The sequence below is a fragment of the Takifugu flavidus genome, chromosome 20 (genome assembly GCF_003711565.1).
Source record: "Takifugu flavidus isolate HTHZ2018 chromosome 20, ASM371156v2, whole genome shotgun sequence".
Taxonomy (NCBI): domain Eukaryota; kingdom Metazoa; phylum Chordata; class Actinopteri; order Tetraodontiformes; family Tetraodontidae; genus Takifugu; species Takifugu flavidus.
Window position 1 is genome coordinate 1,937,288 of NC_079539.1, and position 20,244 is coordinate 1,957,531.

At 45.8% G+C, this 20,244-nt stretch overlaps 2 protein-coding genes and 1 long non-coding RNA gene across 3 annotated transcripts; 2 read left to right on the plus strand and 1 right to left on the minus strand.

The window, feature by feature from the left end:
* Window positions 1–2,610: 2,610 nt before the first annotated feature.
* LOC130517613 (uncharacterized) lies at window positions 2,611–4,388 on the plus strand (the record flags this gene model as incomplete). Its single annotated transcript, XM_057019615.1, has 3 exons — window positions 2,611–3,404; window positions 3,474–3,495; window positions 3,608–4,388. Coding segments are annotated over 3 exons (1,362 nt in total), but the record flags the coding sequence as incomplete, so codon positions are not given.
* Window positions 4,389–5,289: 901 nt separating this feature from the next.
* On the plus strand, window positions 5,290–11,980 carry LOC130517614 (septin-5-like). Its single transcript, XM_057019616.1, has 3 exons — window positions 5,290–5,849; window positions 11,629–11,715; window positions 11,849–11,980. The coding sequence occupies exons 1-2, from the start codon at window positions 5,290–5,292 to the stop codon at window positions 11,630–11,632; spliced, it is 564 nt and encodes a 187-aa protein (XP_056875596.1). The 3' UTR covers window positions 11,633–11,715; window positions 11,849–11,980.
* Window positions 6,557–9,152, minus strand: LOC130517424 (uncharacterized). The gene is made up of 2 exons (XR_008947717.1): window positions 8,515–9,152; window positions 6,557–8,457 (listed from the first exon to the last, which is right to left on the minus strand). It is a non-coding gene; the product is annotated as an uncharacterized LOC130517424 (long non-coding RNA).
* Window positions 11,981–20,244: the final 8,264 nt, after the last annotated feature.

Genomic DNA, 20,244 nt, shown 5'->3' on the forward strand with positions numbered 1-20,244 from the left:
GGCTGAAGCCCTTGGACGAAAGCTTGGAGTGCCAGCTCGTCCTGTACTGTAGGGTGGAAGGTAGGATACCCGCGCCTGGCATAAAAACATAGATCCGCAGCATACACACCCAGACTCTCTCCCTCGGCTGACAAGCTTGTCTCGGGTGTCGTCGGCATGAGCATGGTGGCCAAAACGGTGTTTCAGTGCTCTTTCTATGGCTTGCCAGTTAAATATCTCTTCAGGCTGGAGGTCTGTGAGAATCTGCAGGGCTTTGCCTCCAAGGCAAGGGCGACCTGTACTGCTGTCTCTTCCGCTGACCAGGCATTGAGTTGGGATGACTTGAATGAGAAGTCTCTGGAGGCTCTTCCCGCTGCGATCTGCCGCTAGCTCCATCAGGGAGGCTCTTTGCCCCAGCGTCTCCCTGTGGTGTTCCTTGCATAGCTCTCAAGCTTTTGCAGACCTCTTCACCACTTTCCTGAGGGTCCCTTCCATCATGTACAATCCCAATTCTGACACCAATGTGGCAAGCTAGGATTTTTAGTTGCGGAAGAACTCAGACGACTTCTGCCAGCTTATTCTGCAATTCAATTGCGGAAAGTTTATTAACACTGAACAGAAGACACAAACAAAAGGAAGTCTTCAATTCACACACATAACCTCGCTTATGGTGTCCAGGTGCGAACAATAATTAAAACAGTAATTAAACACATCAACAACCAGAACTCAATAAATAGAACACTAACATTGAAAGTTGCAAGATAACATTTACAACGAACAAAAACAGGGTTAACACAAACCTGAACCCACAGACACACACTGCCACAAAGCATGCATGGAATTTCCTACACTGACCCTCTCCAACACGCTACAATATGTTTACCGTAACAAAGTGAACAAATGTCGATATTGTCATAATGTTTGATAATGTGCCTGATATCAGTCATTCATAAGTGGTTCAAATCAGCATTTGGATAACTGTTTCTTATTGATCACTATAACTGCTGGCAGCTGATTCCTGTGTGTCGGGTAAAGGTAAGTTCCAGCTGCTGGTGAGGGGCAGAAAGGTGGGAGGTCACTCCTGGGAACCAAGGCCCCTCCCCTAACTGTCCATCAACCTGCCACCAGTTCCAGTGAGTCAAAGGAAACATGCGGTAATCTGAATAACTTCTATTTTCCTCAGATTCGAGGACTCTGAAGAAGACAGCATCGCCATGGCTACTGAGTAAGCACCGATAGCTCGACTACCTATCTCATTTACATAGACTGCATATTTATGCCAGGAAGAAGCTTTTATTAAAGTGTGGCACACCCCTACCGTGGCCTAGACCATTTCACTGAGCACCTGCATGAAAAACCTGCAACTTTAGTCATAGTGAACATTTTAGAAACAAGTTACAGAGTCTTTCAAATATAAACGCACAGCAGGAACCAAACGTAGCAGCAACATAAAGGCATTGGTTAAGCTAGAAAATAAAGCTCAAGATAGAATAAAATAAAACAAGATAAACTGAAATAAAACCAATCAACAGCAACAGAACATCTGACCCGGTAGGTGTGAACCTGTTACCAGGAGGGTACTTTAAAAAAAAGCTGCTTGAATTATTGGAAAATGATGTGATTGACTGCGGCTCAGGTAGAGAGCTACAGACCAGAACCTGGAGACTGAGATCACTGGGTCAGGCACCAAAGATTCTGAAGGGAAACAGCACTTGTGTGACGGGTACGGTATGGACCCAAGTGCAGTACAAAACAGGCAATAAACTGATGATCCGTTAACAGGTTTATTAACTGTAATCTGGCAAAAAAGAACAGTTCGAGGGCGGGGCAGTGGACTTGGTCGAGGCAGGCAGAATCAGGTAAACAATCCAGAGGGAGACTGGCTGAGCTCGTGGTCAAAACAGAAGACAGAGTTAATTTACCGGGGGTCAGGCAGAACAGGCAGGTCATAAACAGGCAGGGTTGATTCCGGGAAGACAGGCAGGTAAACGCTGGAAGGTCATGCATAGCAGAGACAATCTGGCACCGAGCGAGTGTGAGGCTGGAGAATATATACTGGTAGGTGAACTGATTGATGAGTGAGGTGTGTGATCAGTGAGTGAGAGCAGGTGTGTGATCAGTTACTAGAGCAGGTGTGGTGATCAGAGGGTGTGGTGTGAGCAGGGGAGTGGAAAAGAACTGAGTCCATGGGCTGGAGCAGGGTGTGACAACTTGGGGCTCATTACCTTCTGGGCCTGCTTCCCCATTTCTTCTGCATATTCTTCTCCATCATTTTGCTCAGAGAACTCATTTCCAGTGTTCCAGAAGATGAGCTCGTGTTCTCCAGGATACTTCTGGGGCTACAGAATACAGGCACCGTTCAGCGAGCGTTCACATTTTTGGTCAGCAGTAATGTCCCAGTATGAAATGTGTGTGAGACTGTAAATTATGTTGTGAAAAAAACAAATTCACACAGATTGAACGACTTCTTCAATGTGTCAAACACTCAGCCCGCCCGCTCACAAAGGTTGAAGCTTGTTTAAGGTGCAAAACTGTCTGAGTCTTCTGAGTCTTCTTCCTCTGCAGGAACAGTGAGACCTTCCTGAGTTCCATCATAAAGATGAGTCAGCTGATCCAGACGGGATCTCCTGAAATCTACCGGCTGAACACGGTGACGAAGATCACCGAAGGCCTGAAAACAGTGACTGTCGGCACCAAAAATGTGAACAGCGGAACAAAACCATCCTGCTTCTGGGTGAGACAGGAACAGGGAAGTCCGCTCTGATCAACGTCCTGGTCAACTACGCCATGGGAGTGAAGTGGGGGGACGAAGTCTGGTTCAAGATCGTAGAGGAGGAGACGACGAGGCAGTCCGAGAGTCAGACGTCAGACGTGATCATGTACCAGATCTTTGGGTTCGAGGGGAAAACGCTTCCTTTCTCTCTGACCCTCGTCGATACTCCCGGGTACGGAGGCAACAGAGATGACACAAATGATGACATCATTGCGGAGAGACTGCTGGAGTGGTTCACCTCTGATGGTGGAGTTCACGAGGTCCACGCAGTGGGTCTGGTGCTGAAGGCCAGCGTTAATCGACTGAGTGACCGACTCGGGTACGTCTTTAATTCAGTGGCGTCTCTGTTCGGAGCAAACATGGAGAAGAACATGTTCGCCCTACTGACGCACTCAGATGGCGGGCCGCCCGATAACGCCCTGACCGCTCTCGCAGACGCACAAATCAAGTATGCAAAAGATGAGCAGGGCCAGCCCGTTTACTTTGTGTTCAATAACCGCCAGAGCACTCAGAGAACGGGACGATATATGCGCAATCTGAAGAATGCTTGGGAAGATTCTGAGGATGAAATGAAGCGGTTCATGGAGGTCCTGAACGTCACCGAAGCTCAGACACTGAGGACAACCGTGGAGGTTATAAATCAGCGAAATCTGTGATGTGCATATCATTAACATTCAAGAAAACTCAAGTTCATCGAGCTTAAAAAGACACAGTTGATCAGGAGAAAGCGTTACACATCAAATGCGAAGAAAAGATGAAGGCGAATAAGAACTACGAAGAAGATGTGGACGAGCCCTACAAAGACAAAGAACCCATTGAGGGTGGACGCTGTGGGTTCTTGTGGATGTACTACAGGGGGCTACGTCATGCCTGCTGTGTGAGGAGACGTGTCACCGTAAATGCCGCATGAACTCCACCAGACCAGATGGTCCTCGTTGTAAGATGTTTGATGGTCGTGGGCACTGCACAGTCTGCACCAATAAGTGTGAAAGAAAGCATCACGTGAAGGAGAAGTGGATCTACGTGACCAAGACAAGGAAGGTCAGAAAGACCAATGAAGACATACAAAAAAAGTACAAAGAGGGCGTGAAGGGAATGGAGGAACATTCGAGTACTTTGGAGCGAATGCAGCAGGAAATGGAGAAACTTCTGGAACAGGAACACGAGGGGCTGGAGAAAAGCTTCCAGCATATCACCAGGCTGGAGAGCATCGCCCTGAAAGTCGACTCCATTTTCACCCTCAAACACCTGGACTTCCTGATCGAGAGGATGCAGGATGAAAAGTTTGCAGAGGAGGTCAGGAAGCTGAAGGAAATGAAACAACGCATGGGAAGTAAAAACCTCAGAAAATTCCTGAACTACGCTGCAACAGCAGGAGGGGATAAAAAGAAGCAGAAATGATGTTAATTTCATCAAGAGCAAGGCTGGACAAAAGCTGAGCAACCCAGACCCTGCAGAGCTTCAGTGATGTTGTCTTAATGCTTATTCTGTGAATGCTACGCAACGGGACATTTGACCTTTAACCTTTTCAAACAAATCCTGCCCTTTTGTTTTAATGTGGTTCTTTTTTATTTCCTCCCAGCTGAAAGCTGATGTGTTGACAGCATGTTCATGTATTAAAAAGCCACGTCGAAAACATGCCTCAAGTCTTTGTGTTTCAGGGACGTTGTCTCGGGGAGGGGAGGGGGGTGGGGGGGCTTCCTGGGTGTTTCCTGGCTGAGGGGTGGAAAGCAGAGTTGATATTTTATCCTATTTTATAAAGCCACAGTTTATTCCCGTCCGCTCTTATCATTTCCCCTTCATGTGTACCGTCTGACCTGAAGCCTCACCCTGACTCTGTACGCAGCAGCTTCATGGAGAAGCTGGATCTTATCGGGCTGATCTCCCACCGGCCTCCACTCCCTTCCTGGATTTGCTCTCTCAAGCTTCAGCCTTAAAGCGACACCAGCCGCTAAGTCGACGCTTTAGCAGAAACAGCCAGGCCCCCCGCTTTATAAGGCTTATTTATTCATCCATTATTCTGATCACGGTGTGTTTCCCAAATCCCGTTGGTTAAAGTCACACGTCCCTGCATTTATTTGCTTCTCGCCGGCTTTTGCTTGAATTATTCCAGGCGCTTTTGCCGCCATCCTTTTAACTGTTTGCTGACTGTTATGACCTGCAAGCGGCGACCGTTGATCATCACGCCGTTCCCTGGTTGTTCATTTGTCATCTCATCGCTCCAACTGTTCACGCTTCAGCGTCTTCGCCGTGCCAAGAGGGTGATAAACATTTAATGTGATTGTGCACACGTGTGTCTTCAGCCATCTTGTTGTCTTTTCCACTTTCTCAAGGGTTCATTTACGATTCCATCGTTCCTCATTGTCATGTATTCATCTTCATTCCTCTTAGTTTTTTTCATTTCTTATTGTGATGTTCTTTTCACATTTTTAGTTGCTTATTTAGTCATTGTTTGCAAGGTAGTCATTTGCTTCAAGTCAAGGGTTCTTCATGGAACCTCTTATATTAAACATCGATTCACTGAAATGTGGATTCCTATGTATCAGAGTTATAATTATTTGCTTCCAGCTCAGGCCTGGTTCAAATATAAGAACATCACAGAGACGAGTCAGCTGATCCAGTCGGGATCTCCTAAAATCTACCGGCTGAACACGGTGACGAAGATCACCGAAGGCCTGAAAACAGTGACTGTCGGCACCAAAAAGGTGAACAGGCTGAACAAAACCATCCTGCTTCTGGGTGAGACAGGAACAGGGAAGTCCACTCTGATCAACGTCCTGGTCAACTACGCCATGGGAGTGAAGTGGGGGGACGAAGTCTGGTTCAAGATCGTAGAGGAGGAGACGACGAGTCAGTCCGAGAGTCAGACGTCAGACGTGATCATGTACCAGATCTTTGGGTTCGAGGGGAAAACGCTTCCTTTCTCTCTGACCCTCGTCGATACTCCCGGGTACGGAGACAACAGAGATGACACAAATGATGACATCATTGGTGAGAGACTGCTGGAGTGGTTCTCCACTGATGGTGGAGTTCACGAGGTCCACGCAGTGGGTCTGGTGCTGAAGGCCAGCGATAATCGACTGAGTGACCGACTCAGGTACGTCTTTGATTCAGTGGCGTCTCTGTTCGGAGCAAACATGGAGGAGAACATGTTCGCCCTACTGACGCACTCAGTCACCGAAGCTGAGACACTGAGGACCACTGAAGACCCACATAAGGGTGGAGACATCACCCATGCAGGATTATTTGAGTCACTGATATAGTTGCAGTAGTTAACAAGCCCCGTCTTGTTATTACGCACAAAGCCACTAGAGGTCACTTAACGCGACCTGTCGGCCATGTGAATCTGCCATTCTAAAGAAAAATGGAATAATTAGAAGTATCTATGGGTCATTAAAGGAAATTACTATTGCAAACAACCCTTTTACTTTAATTTAAAGTAAGCATGTAAAAAAAACAAAAAACAACTGCGCCTGTTAGAAGTGCTTCCACTCACACATACAGGGCACTGAGCTGCAGGAAAAAGCCAGTGACACGTTTAAAATTTCAAATTTGAATAAACCAACGGGTAAAACGTGGCCTAATAATTTTATCTCCTGTGATTCAATTGGCTGGTGTAGATGTTAGTTTTAAAAAACTGTAAGAAAAGGACCTCTTTGGAGTATCTCAATAACACTTGTTATGACCAACCTTGTCCTCTAGGGGGCAGCATAGCACCAGGAAGGGTAATGCGAGGCTTTGCGGGCGTACGTTAAACGCGCGCGCGCGCGTACACACACATTCATCCATGTTATAAAACCTATATTTCTGTCGGTATGTTTATGTTTACTTAATACATTATTGTAATATTGTGAATGCAGGATCTTTTTTTATCAGGGTCATTACACATATTTATAACAAGAAATATTCCAGCAAATTCACCACTGTTAGATTATTACTGCGGGCTATGTTTGTTCGCGCGTCTGCAGGGATTAATGCCAATACACCTGCTAGGTTATTTATTTTTTTTGGAACTAGAAATGAGGCTCACAGCAGGACTGTTTGCCCGCAAGCACAAGGAGGAGGCATGTCATCTGAGTTTCTTCATGTGAATAAAACAAGGAAGCCCCTGCATACTCCAGTGGAAATTAAAGGGTTAGAGGACCAAGAGGGATGAGAAGGTGTGCGAAAAGAGAGGGGGGTGGATATTTAAAGAAGACGTGCGGAATGAGAGAGGAAGGCTATTATTAAACCAAATACTGTAGGTGTCTGAGAGAAGATGGAGAGTAAATAGAGGAGGGAGATGGAGGCGAGGAGACGGAAATGATGAGCAACACATGAGCTGCACCCGTGAACAGATGGGGGGGGTCGAGTGCACCCGGGCCACAGGTGGTGCGCGCCTTCTCTCCATCAGCCAGTGTGAGATTGTCGAGCGCAGGAGGATCGATGGGTTGGTGACACACGTGGACAGGAAATAAGCTCCCTCGTCTACGTCCTCTGTCCTGTCCCGGTCCATCCTCCAGTCCCTTAAAACGTCCACGTTCATGACCCCATGTTGGGAGAGGAACATGATGATACACAACACTATACACTACTTTTGATGCTAAAGGACAAAAAAGACATCATTCCTGCACCTCAATCAAGAGTGTAAAATTTTGTGTTAATTATTATGATGATTAAAAGTAAATCCAGTTAGCTCTTCACTAACCATCGCTGATTTGTACCTTTCCTCCCTCATGTGGGAAGCATCTTGTTGGGAGAGTTATTAATAATTCACATTGAGTTTGTGTTATCTTTACACCGCACATTGGTCTTGTTGTTTTCTTCACGCTGTTGTAACATCTGTCACTTTACATTTCTGCCCGCAGCGTTCACGTGACGAGTAAATATCCCTGTGTGTCCTTTCAGGCTTTTCCTGACTGGAAATCCCACTGGCGTTTCAGTGCATACAGCGACGGGAGCCTGTGTGCTGGCATCGTTTTATGGCCGCACACATGCATGCAAGCCTGCAGTTTCCCTTTGTTATTCCGTGAACTTGTTAATATTTTGGGTTGACCCCATAAAAACCAACCTGAAGGTCACTTTAAATGCTTTAAACCGACTTAATTCAGCCTTACGTTTGACCTTAACTCATTAAGTCCTATGGCAATGTGTACTGAACATCCTGGTGTGGTGATCAGGTGACAGGAAGTGACATCTCCAAACAGGTGCTATCATCCTGGATACGAGGAAGAAGCTCATTTCAAAGCTTGTTGGTTCTTACCAAAGGTAATATTACACACATTTAACAGTTCCAGAGCTTTAAAACATACCTTACATTACACTGAATCTCTTCTGGTCATATTTTTTCTAAATAAGCTAGTTTTAATAATAATTATAATCTAACAATATTTTTTAAATTGTGGGTTTATAATGGTGATTCCAGGTGCAGTCCTGACCATACAATCACAACAACAACTTACTCGGTATTCTGCTGGAATTTTTGCATATTTGCCGTGATCTTCTAAGTTTTTTCCCTGGATCTTGCTGAAACAGCACTGAGGGTAACATGCAGATGAGCAAGTGCAACAGTGTGCTTGTCATGGCTGCTGTTGAGGCTCTGCACACACGTCCATCATTAGCACATGTAAATCACTGTAGTCTGTGCACCTCCGGTGCTGCAGCGTGGTTACAAAGTAAGGCGGACTGGACGTCTCCGGGGTCCCTCTGTGTCAACATGCGCTGGGCTAATAGAAACAACATTATCTCCCTGAGGCTTTTGTGATGTGTGTTTTCTGACCCACCGGTGGAGCGCTGCGGACGTATTGAGCGTCCTGCTATCTGCAGTGTGGAGTGAATTCAGAAGTGTGTGTGTTTGTTCTGTCAATCCAAAGAGAAGAGCGTTAGAAAGTTAGAGAAGAAAAATCAAAGACGGGCGATTTACACCCATCCTTATCTTTAAAATCCCGGCTCGGCCCATTCCTCGGTTTCTTGATTTCTTTGAGATCATGTCAAAAGAGGCTGAAACTCTCTTCCACCACCTGCAAACAGGGGTTTGTGGAATGAAAACCGGCGGCTAAATATAACAGAACGTGAAATAAGACAGCAGCATTCCCGCAGACGAGGCAATTTGGTTGATTCTCTAGCAGATTTGCTGCATTCCAGGTGAAATTGGCAATAATATGTACAGATTATAGAAGAAACTGTGTGTAAATTTTATATCCAGAGGCGTGATAACGACAGGCAAACTGGCAGATCGTTCGCTGCCTTTTTTTTGTTTGCTTCATCGGTTTGATTTGTTTTTTTTTTTGTCCTGTTCAGATGTTTCTTTAAATGGACGAATATGAATAGTCACAGAAACACAGGAGAGATATGCCGTCAGAAAGATCTGCTCTAGTTGGAGAGCTGAAGGATCTGCTGACTCGCCGATGGAGGAACAGTCGGGCGGTGTTAGCTTCCCCTGCAGTAGCCGCTCCATCGCTCGGCACCTGCCTGGTGGAGGCGCGGTGAGAGGTTCTCAGGCCAGACCTCCTCTCTTCACTCCTGAAGACCGTTCATAATTAAACTCGGGTATTATTTCTGAAAAGTTCAGCACGGTTCAGCGTTCTTTCAATCCAATAAACGGTTTGCTGAGACTCTATAAGCGGACAGGTGAAAATGTCACAGGAGGGGGGGGTGAGGCCACCACACAGTCACAATGTGAGCGGCGTATTGATCAGCTATCACCTCTAATAGGTGTGTATGGGACTGTGGTGCAGCGCCCAGAGCTTATCAAACTCTGACAACGGTGGAAAAATGGCAGCGAATGTTTCGGGGCTGCGAACAACGCCAGCAGCTCTGACTAATTTGTTTTGGCGAAGCGGTCTCCGCACACAGCCCCGAGCCCCTCGCACCGCTGTGACAACTTTCCTCTGCAACATCGCTCCCAGCAGAGTGGCCGGACTTAAAAAGGTCTCGCTGTGTTCAGCGGCCACTGGCAGACTGTGGGGGGGGGGGGACACCCGACCTCTAGGTGAGGTCTCTGTTATCGGCCCCGATTAGTCAATGTTCTCAGTCACAATGTTGCTAATATTAGCAAAGGAAACAATATGAAATTTCCAAGATCATTGTAATGGGCTTAACCATAAAGATAATGCTGGTGTAGCAGGATGAGCTGATTCCAGTTGCTGCTGCTGAGACACTGCTGCGTTCAGGTGCACATATGAGGCTGGAGATGTTCTACTTATCTTTATTTTGTGTTTGTGCCTCTCTCCAGTATTGTGTGGCCGATTTAAATTGTTAGCTTTTGTATAAATGCCAAAGCCCAAAGGTCTCTACAGCAACCAGGGTAGGAACGCATAATTTATTAGATTAACCACTGACTCATGGCACTCTGTTGTTTTTAACTTCACTAATTAAAGCCTTAGACTAAAACAAGCCCTTTTTTCCCCATTAAACACGCTAAAGTAACCATCTATCGTTGTGTTTTGCGTGTTTCCCCTGCTTCCCAATTATTCTGAGCTACATTTCAAAATTGTATTAATCACATTTGAGGTAGAGCTTGGCCTAACTCCTGGGCATATCACAAAACCTTTGGCTGCCTGTCAGCTGAATTAAAGCCTGGACTCTGCAGGCATGGCCATTTTGATGTTTGCTTTTGCCTGCTGCACACAGGATGGCCACAAAAAAAGCTAATAAGCATACATGAATTTATCTTCCTGGCCAAGCAGGAAGCACTTTTGTCCCCACTTTTTTGTAGCGATTCTACGAAACTGCACGTTGTCGATGTGTAGTGACCAATAAAGACCCACCAAACCAAACAGAAGAATAATCACAAGTATTTAATGACATGTTTCAAGGTTGATGTATTTTAAAAGCATTGGATTGAAGTCAACGGACAGCTGGACTAAAGGACAGAAGACAAACTGATTCTGTGCCGCGGTGCGACGACAGATGGTCGATTGTCATGGTTTTTTTTTGTCAGTTGTGCGGAGTGAAATCTTAATTAGTCATTCTGCGCTGTCGCTGTGAGCGTTGACCTTTGCTCTCTCCCTTTTTTAAAAAGCGGGCCATCAGAAATAGATTTCACCTTTCACACTGATGTCGCTCCTGCTCAGTGTGCTCTTATGATTGGATTGTTATATGATTCTGTTCACGCTCTCCAACATTAAATCAATATGTATTGAGGAAAATGTAATGAACATATTGGCGTGCAGTACTTGTTCCATGGTGCGTAGGGGATAAGCGCTGCTCCGTGCTGCTCCGTGCTGCTCCGTGGATGCTGCCATGCACTGGTCAGTGCCCACTGTTCCAATGTAGAATATGGTCTTAGTCTCCCCTTATGTCCTTAGTTTTTGCCATCTTTTCCAAACAACCAACAAACCTCCCATTTGTCACCTGGACATCAAGATGTGGGGTCAAGTTCAAAACTGTGGACGTTGCCCTGAATGTCTCCTGAGGTTCTGAGCGTCTTGAGCAGACTTATGTTGGATTGAGTGCCACAAAAGAAAAATGGACCTGTCTTAGCATTTCTACCAGGCTCAGATATAACGTGTCCGTCGGGTGAAGAATTGAGGTGATTTCTACTACTTTTGTACAACACATTCAAATAAGTGGTTTTGGAAAAGCTGTCATGGTTGATTCAGCTCTGCAGCAACCTGTTGTACCAGAACTGTCAACCGTGACGTTTCTCCAAAATGTAAAGGAATTAAAATTTTAACTGGTGGCAATTTATTTACATTCAGATCTTGCCGAATAACAAGTGCGTGTGCTACATGCTAATAAGCTAATACGGATTTTTCCTTTTTAAATCTACCACGCGTTGTTTTTTGTACTTATTTTCTCATTACTTATTTTGTACTAATGTCTATAATGCTTGGATACGTTTCGGTAAAATCATTTTAAAAAAAAACCTGTACATTTTAATGCATATTTTTCAGATAGTTTGTTTATCAGGGAGGGGGGTCACCCACCCAGCCGGAACGTTCTAACCGTGGTCAGATGTTGCCGAGGTGGACATTTTACAGGTACTTCAACATTTTTATTTCTTTAAATTTTTAGTGTGAGACTCATAAAAATGTTACACCAACTGTATATTTTAAATTGATAAAATAACGATTCGGTCGATACTTTTCTGGCTCATATAAACGGGCGCTAAAGGGTGTCGTCAGGTGTGACGCAACACACGAACGTGGACCAGATGTGGACCGGATGTGGACTGGATGTGGACTGGATGTGGACTGGATGTGGACCGGATGTGGACTGGATGTGGACCGGATGTGGACGGATGTGGACCGGATGTGGACTGGATGTGGACCGGATGTGGACCGGATGTGGACCAGATGTGGAACGGATGTGGACCAGATGTGGACCAGATGTGGACCGGATGTACGGTTGGTTTCTGATTACCAAGTACACGGCTGTTTGTTTACTCTGCCTTTTTTTTTTTTTTTTTTACCTTTTAACCATACAAATGTTCCTATTTTTTATGTCTTTGCGAGTAATTATTTGTTTATAATTTTATGAAGCCCTTGGGGGTAAATGGTCTCAGAACTAAAAATCTAATTTAATATGATGATGCTAGAAAAGCCAATAAAAGTTTAATGCTGTATAAACTAGGCCTGACACAAGTGAATAAATAAAACACTCATTATCACCAGGTCAGTGTCACTTCATTTCACTCTTGACATTTTTTAGGTTTTTTTAAATGAGATTTTTAAACTGCAAAGTGTTTATTTCCCCTTTGTTTTGTCTATTGTGCACATCGAGGCCTTGGATGTTCCACCTTTTGTTTTAAATTGATTAAATAAATGTCAGGTGAAGGAAACAAAGGTACTTCTGAAAGTTTTTCAGTTTGAATGATCAGTGTTAAAGGTTAGTCCTCTAAGATCGTCACTTCTGTTCACTTCTTCCTTCCTCTCTTCTCTCCAAAGGGGCGCAAGCGTCGGACCACAGCAGAGTTGCCATTCTCAACCACTCAGCATCACTATGTTGCAACATCGTGCTGAAGGAGGTGAGGAAGACAGTACGAATGAGACATGCATTATGGAAACATGGTAATGCAGAACAGAATACGAATGAACCAGAATAATGAAGGGATTCAGAAGGAGAGAGAGGGAACAACTGGAACGGCCAAGTGCTTAACTGCCTGGGTGTGTAAAAGTGTTCAAATTGGCTGAAATTATGATGTTTCAAAGCAAACAATCGATAAGAGTATCTCAGTACTCAATTACCTCACACAGAAAAGAGATGGATATTAAAAACCTACTGGTCTTAGTTTAACACACATTAACCATGGTTTGCTCTGTCACTTCAGCTTCTTTTTTTTAACCATACTATATGGTTTTGGGTGCTGCCCGATGCAGCAGATTAGCCAGGTTTGTGTACCGGCCTTCTCTCTAGCTGGACCTCGTACCTTGACTCGATAACTTTGGTTACGTTTCCAAAGTATAACTTTTGGGGATTTTGGTCATGTTCCACCTGCAGTTTCTGGATTCCCGACTGCCCAGAGGTCTGTACGGAAGGCTAAAATTCATGTCACGTTCCTACGGACGAGACGGAACCAAACCCGTTTACCACTTCTGAGTTCCGCTCATCAAATCAAACTCAGCCATTCCTTTTGTTCTGCTCCTTGTCGGGTACACGGCAGGTGCCACGTGTGTTTGTGACCTCCTCTTCATCTTTTCACGCGCTCCAAGATCCTCCCATCTGGAATCCCTCCTCTATCTCCCTAAACCAGCCTCCTTAATCCCTCCAGGCGTCCCTCCACCCCTCCGTCACCTCTGCCTCCTCAGAGCCTCCAGCAGCAGCAGCCACAGAGGCCATCTAAGTGAGCGTATCTCTGCTATCTGTAAATCCTCCAGTAGGGCTACTGGAACCATTCCTCTGTGTGTTCTCAAAGGCGGCCCTGTGTGTGTCTGCGTGTGTGCGCCTTGAGCAGAACTTTGCCTGTGTATTATCAGCAGCTGGTTCTGATTGGAGCTGAGCCCGGGGACAGGAAAATAATATAGCGTTGAACTCAGATCCCATCAGATCCGGCGGCCCGGCGCGTGTGAGTGAATCGTGCACGCTTGCGTGGTCTTTGCGCTGTGCGCAGATGTCGGATAAGCTCCAAAGGTTACGGTGCGGCGGGGCAGCCATTGTGCCCAGTTTGTTTTTTGTTTTTGCGTAATGTGTTCAGCGCACGCGTGCCCACGCATCCTTCTGAAAGCGCGGCTCCACGGCGAGCAGCCGAGATAACGGCGAAGCGGAGAGGCGCGCGAGATGGAAGGGAGAAGCTGTGAGTCGGACCATTAACAATGTCAAATTATCAGCGATGAAAGCTGCCGTGCCATCTTCACTGCAGCCTTCCTTCTGGAGAGCGTTTCAGGCGGCTGGAGGATGCAGCGTGCACACGCGGGAGGAGAGACAAAAGCCTCCTGAGGAGGCGAGGGCGAGAGGCTGGAGGAGGTGGACGGAGATGAAATCTCGACCTCCATCTGCCTGAACGTTGTGGCCAAATCAACAACCCGCTTTCGTTGGTAATGAGATCAGACATCGTGGTTAAAGCAGGTTGAGGCTTTCAGAGGATTTTCAGCCTTCATGTTGGCATTCTACTCATTTTACAGATTATTGTTTAGTGAAGCGAACGCCTGGATTCTGCTTCACCCACCACTTTACTGGGTGGGGGCAGCCCATCTTGCTTGGCTCCCTCGTTTTTTACAGGAAAATTAATATTGATAAGATCAAAAGTTCCGACCTCTGACGTGAGCGCTGACAGGATGACGGACAGAGAAAATGTAAAGCCGCTATATATGATCAGGGTTTCTTGCATATGTATGAAATACAGTTGATTATGTTTCAATCAGTGTCACGGAAACGGCTGACACACACATCGCCTCTACCGCACAGTATAAATCATTTGATCAACCGGTGCAGCCTGTCTGGTTGCATCCTAAAGAACCTCTTCCGTGCACTGAACATTGTGTGTGTTTACATAATATGAAATTGAATCCGACCTCCCAATTGTCGGCATGTTTTGCTCTAAAACCACCACAACCCAGTCGTTCAGACCTGAACCAACCGCCTGGTTTTTCCCCGGCGAACACTCTCATGATGAAACGGTTTCCCCCGCAACCAAAAGCTGCCAATAAAGAAGCGACCTTGTTTCATCCTTCACGTGTTGTGGAGCTCGCCTTCCTCTTTTTATCCGTATCAATGCGGACGACACGACCTCGTTGGCCGTGCAGGAGGGTGCGTTCGTGTCCGCGTGTTTTGCGGTAATGCGTCATTACTCGGCCTCCTTTGGGGCTGCCATTGCACAACAAATTTGCTAGAACATTTCCCTGATTACAGCCCTGGGGTTTTGTGTGTGTGTGTGTGTGTGTGTAGGTAAAGGAAGAAGAGGTAAAGGAGTTCTGACATGTCTTTCAGGGAAAATCATCAACAGTAAATCTCAGTTTGCCCCCATGTGACTCCTGATTCCACTGAGCCGGGTTTATGTTGTCTCCATGTGTGTTTGTCTCTGTCACACGCTGCAAGCCTGTGTGTGTGTGTGTGTCTGTGTGTGTGTGTTCAGCTCACAGGGCAATATAGGTGTACATTCCTTATCAGACTAAATTCAATGGGCACTTGATTATTCCATTTCACATTGCAGGTGTGTGAATGGGGAGCGAATCGCTTTGATTTGGCCTCGACTGCGGTTTCCTGAAACAACAGCGTCTCCGACAGCTGCCAGGGTTACAGACGGCTTCCGCCGAGCTTCCGAGATCCTGGGAAGAACGGTGGAGGGAGCTAACAATGTAAAAGCAAGGGAGCCCAGTCAACACCATGTTTTTCCTGGATCCATCTGGGTTTCATTCTTTTGTTTTTGTCAGGTTCCGTCCGCTGATGAGCAGGCGCGAGCCGACCAATTGGCCTTTGACCTTAAATCGGTGCCAATCACAAAAAAGGAGCAACAACAAAGGGTTTTACCCTCGTTTGAGCTGATTTCTGATCATTCATATGCAGATTTGGATGGGAAAGTGCATCTAATTAGCGAAGTTTGTCCAAACACTGAACCCTATGAGCTGCTAATGGCGTAATTATTTTGGCATTTCCTCCTCCGCACACGTGGCCAACCCTAAATGGACAAACACTGGCTGGCCAGCTGAAAATGATTTGGCCTCACCTCTTCCATTTCCCTCCCCGCGTTTCGGCGCCTGCTTGAATGGAACCTGCTTCTTCTGCCCCAGAATAGTTTCCTGCTTTTATTTCAGGAGATTGGCATCTGTCGGGAGTTGGGTAAATAATTCTCCTTTTTCTCACTGTGGGACTGAGCGCGTGCATCATCATCTGCAGTGATTTTGGAGATATTTTGCGGAGCTGTCAGTGATGACAGAGCGTAATTGGACTATTTTTGCAAACATACTGATTTGATTGGATTTTTGGGGGCTTTATTTTCTATCTCTGTGGTGCTTCTGGCACTCTCTGTTCTGCTGTTGTCTTCCAGCACCTTTGTGGCTATTTTGAGGTTCACTTTAGTGTCCAAGAGGCTTTAATATCACATGATATGTGTGATTTGGTTTACATTTAAGTATTTCTGATGCATTTGAAAGGCCTTTCCTACATTTCAACTCCAATGCTATTAATACCTCTTTCACGTAAACATGTTACATGACTCAGTCATGCATTTATTGGTTATATGGTAATGAGGATTTTAAGGCAGCAAGAAAGATTAGTAACTGTAATATGACAGTAGATTTGTAGGCCAGTGTTTATTCATGGTTGGTTGCTGATATCCTCATTTTTATTTTGCCCAGCAGCTTGGCAAAGTCCATTACGCTGCGCATTGCTAGCTCGTCTTGTATTGGCAACCTAGCAATAATAAGTGCGTAGTTGAATGAACGCTTCAGGCTGCGTTTATTCCAGAAGTTGCGCCGAAAGCTGCAGAAAATAATACCACGTGCATGAGGAGCGTGCAGTTTATGCAGACTGATGCTTTTAGCACTGGCAAATGGAGTAAAGGAAATCAAAGGACCCACATCATATAGCAGTATTATATTTATATGTCTATATAGATTCTGTGTGTAGTATACGTATCAGTGTCACAGTGTGAAGTTCTACATCGCAGCCCTTTAAGATCACAACCTCCTTTTATTCACACACTTTGTTTTAGCGCCCAACCTGTCACATTCTCCCTGCTTCACGTCTGTCACAGTGCTGCTCTGCTCTGCTGACACGTCATTCGCAGCTTTTTCGATTTCATCCCAAAACTAAAGGGACACAACACTTTCTGCTCCTCCACTTTGTCAAATGACTTTTCGTCAACAAGTTTTATGGACTAATCGAGGTCGTTCAAACTTCGAGAAACTACTTGACAGAACTCAATATGTAATATAAAAGAAAAAGCGAAAACCAAAACAGTCCTTGAGGATATTGAGGATATGGTGACCTTTGACCTGCCAAATTCAGATGTGTTCATCCCTTAGTTTGAGTGCATTTACTCAGCGGCCATGATACACGAACAGATATCCAACCTTTTATTTACAGATGTGTATCAGCTCATCAGAGATTCATGCGCGGGGTGGAGACGGGTGGGGGTAGGGGGTGGGGGGGAGTAATTATGTTAAGGTTAATGAAGGAGATTTTTTTTCTCAGTAATGACCCGACTGCAAACTGACAGTGGATAAAGGGACTCAATGATGTGTTTAAAATAACCTTCCTCCGCAGCACATTAACCCTCAAACCTGAAAATCAAAACAGGGAAATTAACGAACCCTCCGTAGAAACCTACACAACACAACACGCCACGCGCGCACACATCTGAGCCCGCTGTAAAACCCTCGTCTCAGCGCTTTGCCTCGCAATTAGTGCATTTCATTTAAAGGCCTCTGACATCCCAAAGAAACGACTCTGAGGTGAAGGATAAATAAAGAGAAGGGGTGCCACTTCTGGATGCCCAGAGGCTCTGAACTTGCACCTTTGCAATGGTTCATCAAACCAAAGCAAGCAGAGAAAAGGTTTGAAAGATCCCCTGAGTGGTTTGTGGTCAAAGGTCAGAGCCTCTGCTGTCTCATTTCATGGATATCTCTTCCGTAACGTGGCTAAAACCTTAAATGTGGACTGACCAACTCAAGTTACAGTATCCAAATTACACTCTGAGAAACAGCAGCTATCCTAAAGCCAGTTGCTAAGACACAAGGTTTCTGTACCATTTGAGCCCCTGGTCCTCGTGCCTCCACACTGCCTGTTCCGACAGGGAGAGTGAGCAAGTGCAGAAGGCCGATGTGTTATTCGGGCCGACCAGGAGGACATTTGGGGGCACCGAGGCGGAGAGAACGGGCTGATGTCTCCCTCAGTGAGTTAGAGCCTCTGATGGTCAGCTAATGAGGCCCTCTAACCCCGCAGCCCGGCTGCAGGGCGGGGATCCGCCTCCTCACTGATACTATCGGACTCTCTCAGACTCGATGAACTGTGCACACGCACTCTCAATTATCTCTGACGCAGCTTTTATAGCGCACACATGCATTAGAAGAGGGACGGGGGGCACCAGCTCTGTGCCTGCAGATGCAGTTTAATACACAAGAAGGCCAAATCTACGAAATTTACTGTCCATATATTGAGATTAAAAAGCTTGAAATGCGGGAAATTAGGTTTAATTCCCTCCTCCCAAAGTCTGGCTCACATCAAGGTTATAGTTCTGATCCGTATAAAATGTGATTTTAGAGAGAAAAGAGCGACGAGCAGTTGGAAAAGGGAAAGTTGGAGAAGTCCGTAAGTTATCAAAGTAGTGATGACGTTACAAAAGAGGAGAAAAGGAAGTGAGGACAGAAGGAGTTTACAGTGCTGATTTAGTGAGACAGATTAAGTGTGTCAGGTAAAGGGAAGCCGAGAACGACTCCTTCCACTCTCACTGCTGCCGGGGCCTCATGACTTTTAATCCCCTTAATCTCAGCACATTTCTTGGGAGCCGTTTCAGTCTCGGTTTTGATCTTTTGCGCGCCGAAGCGCACGTTTGCAGCTTTGTTTGCGTGCGCGCGGTCGTGCCTGCTGCACACACTCGTGCTAATGTGAGCGAAGTATGAGATTATGATTAAAAAGAGAAGCAGGTGAAAAGTCTATAAGTTATTTTTAAGTTACTGTGCTACAAATCACTTATTATACACGACTGAAGTAAAGAATTTAAATTAGGATCCCAGCATTCTGCCATTCACAGGAGATATTCCTTATATGTTTTGCAGCAGCCTGATAATATGACCTTGCCCCCCTCTAAAATGAAGCTTTTAGTGTTATTTCAGTTTATTTTTCTTTGTTTTAGCGCCTAAATTGGAATATTTCTGCAGAATGGTGCAGGTGGAACAACCTGGACCCCAATTATTTCTCCATAGGCCCCTATTTACACTTTAGTTCCTAAAGACGACACATTTTGAACACAGTGAAGGATTTTTTTTTATTTGGAAACAATCCAGCTTTCGCCAACGTGTAAATGTGGAAAACGCAGACGGACACACCGCCAACTAGTGGCCGAGCCTTGGAATTACAGAACTTTTAGAGCTGTTGTGAAAACGGCAAAGGAAATAAATACTTGTGTGAAGAGGGTATTAAACATCAAACCCAACAGTTAGTCAAGGTAAACAGATACTTCTTAAGATGTCTCCAATTTGTTCACTTCTACAGCTGAAGAGAATGCGGCCGTGTAAGCCTGGTAATGTGATTTAATTCAATATGGAGTCATTTTTATTCCAGTGGAGGTTCTTTATCAAATTCCAGGCACGAGCACAACCTTTGCAGGATTCAAGAGTCTCATTTCACCAGTACAATACAGTTGATTACTGTGTTTCTAAGAGCCAGATTAAAACACTGTAACGAATTTCCACATCTTAAAGCCACAAGAAGCCGTCAACACTGTTTCAGAGGCAACAGCTGCGTCCGTGCTGCGTCTGTGCTGCGTCTGTGCTGCGCGGCTTTCCAGCGTTTCTGTTGATGATGGGAGTCCGCGGTGCGTCGGCCTCCTCTCTGAGCTCCTCAGCTTTCCTTTCCCACTGTTGATTCTTTTGTTACTTAATTATCACCTTTCACGTGTTAAGCAATTATCGCTTCTCGCTGCCTGAAGCTCGGCCGCTCTCACAGACCGGCCGAGCTTCCATCCACCAACCCAAGCAGCCTGTGAGTCCACGCTGCTTTTTTTCTGAAACTGGCTCAGAAAAGGGAAGAATAAAAGACTCAATTTGCTCGTCTATTGTGCAGAACCGCATCCTTTGCACTATTTCTCTCAGCCCAATTTCCGAGGGAGGCCGGCGTGCCCCCCCCACCCCACACCTGCTTTGATCTTCCAGCCAGGTTCTGCTGGGAGCAGATGAAGGAACGCGACTCCTCATCAGTATCTGCTCCGGACAGGACGGACATCCATAATGGAGCCTCACAGGCGGAGCCCGAGATTTCTGCAGCCGCCTGGCAACAGACGGGAAAGGAGCCAGCAACAGCTCCGGCCAGAGTGTCCTGGGTCCCCGTCCCAGAGTCCAACTCATGTCCACAGTCGGCTGACTGGTGACTCAGAATGGCCCCCTGCTGTGTGTGTCCTCACCCAGTGGACGCAC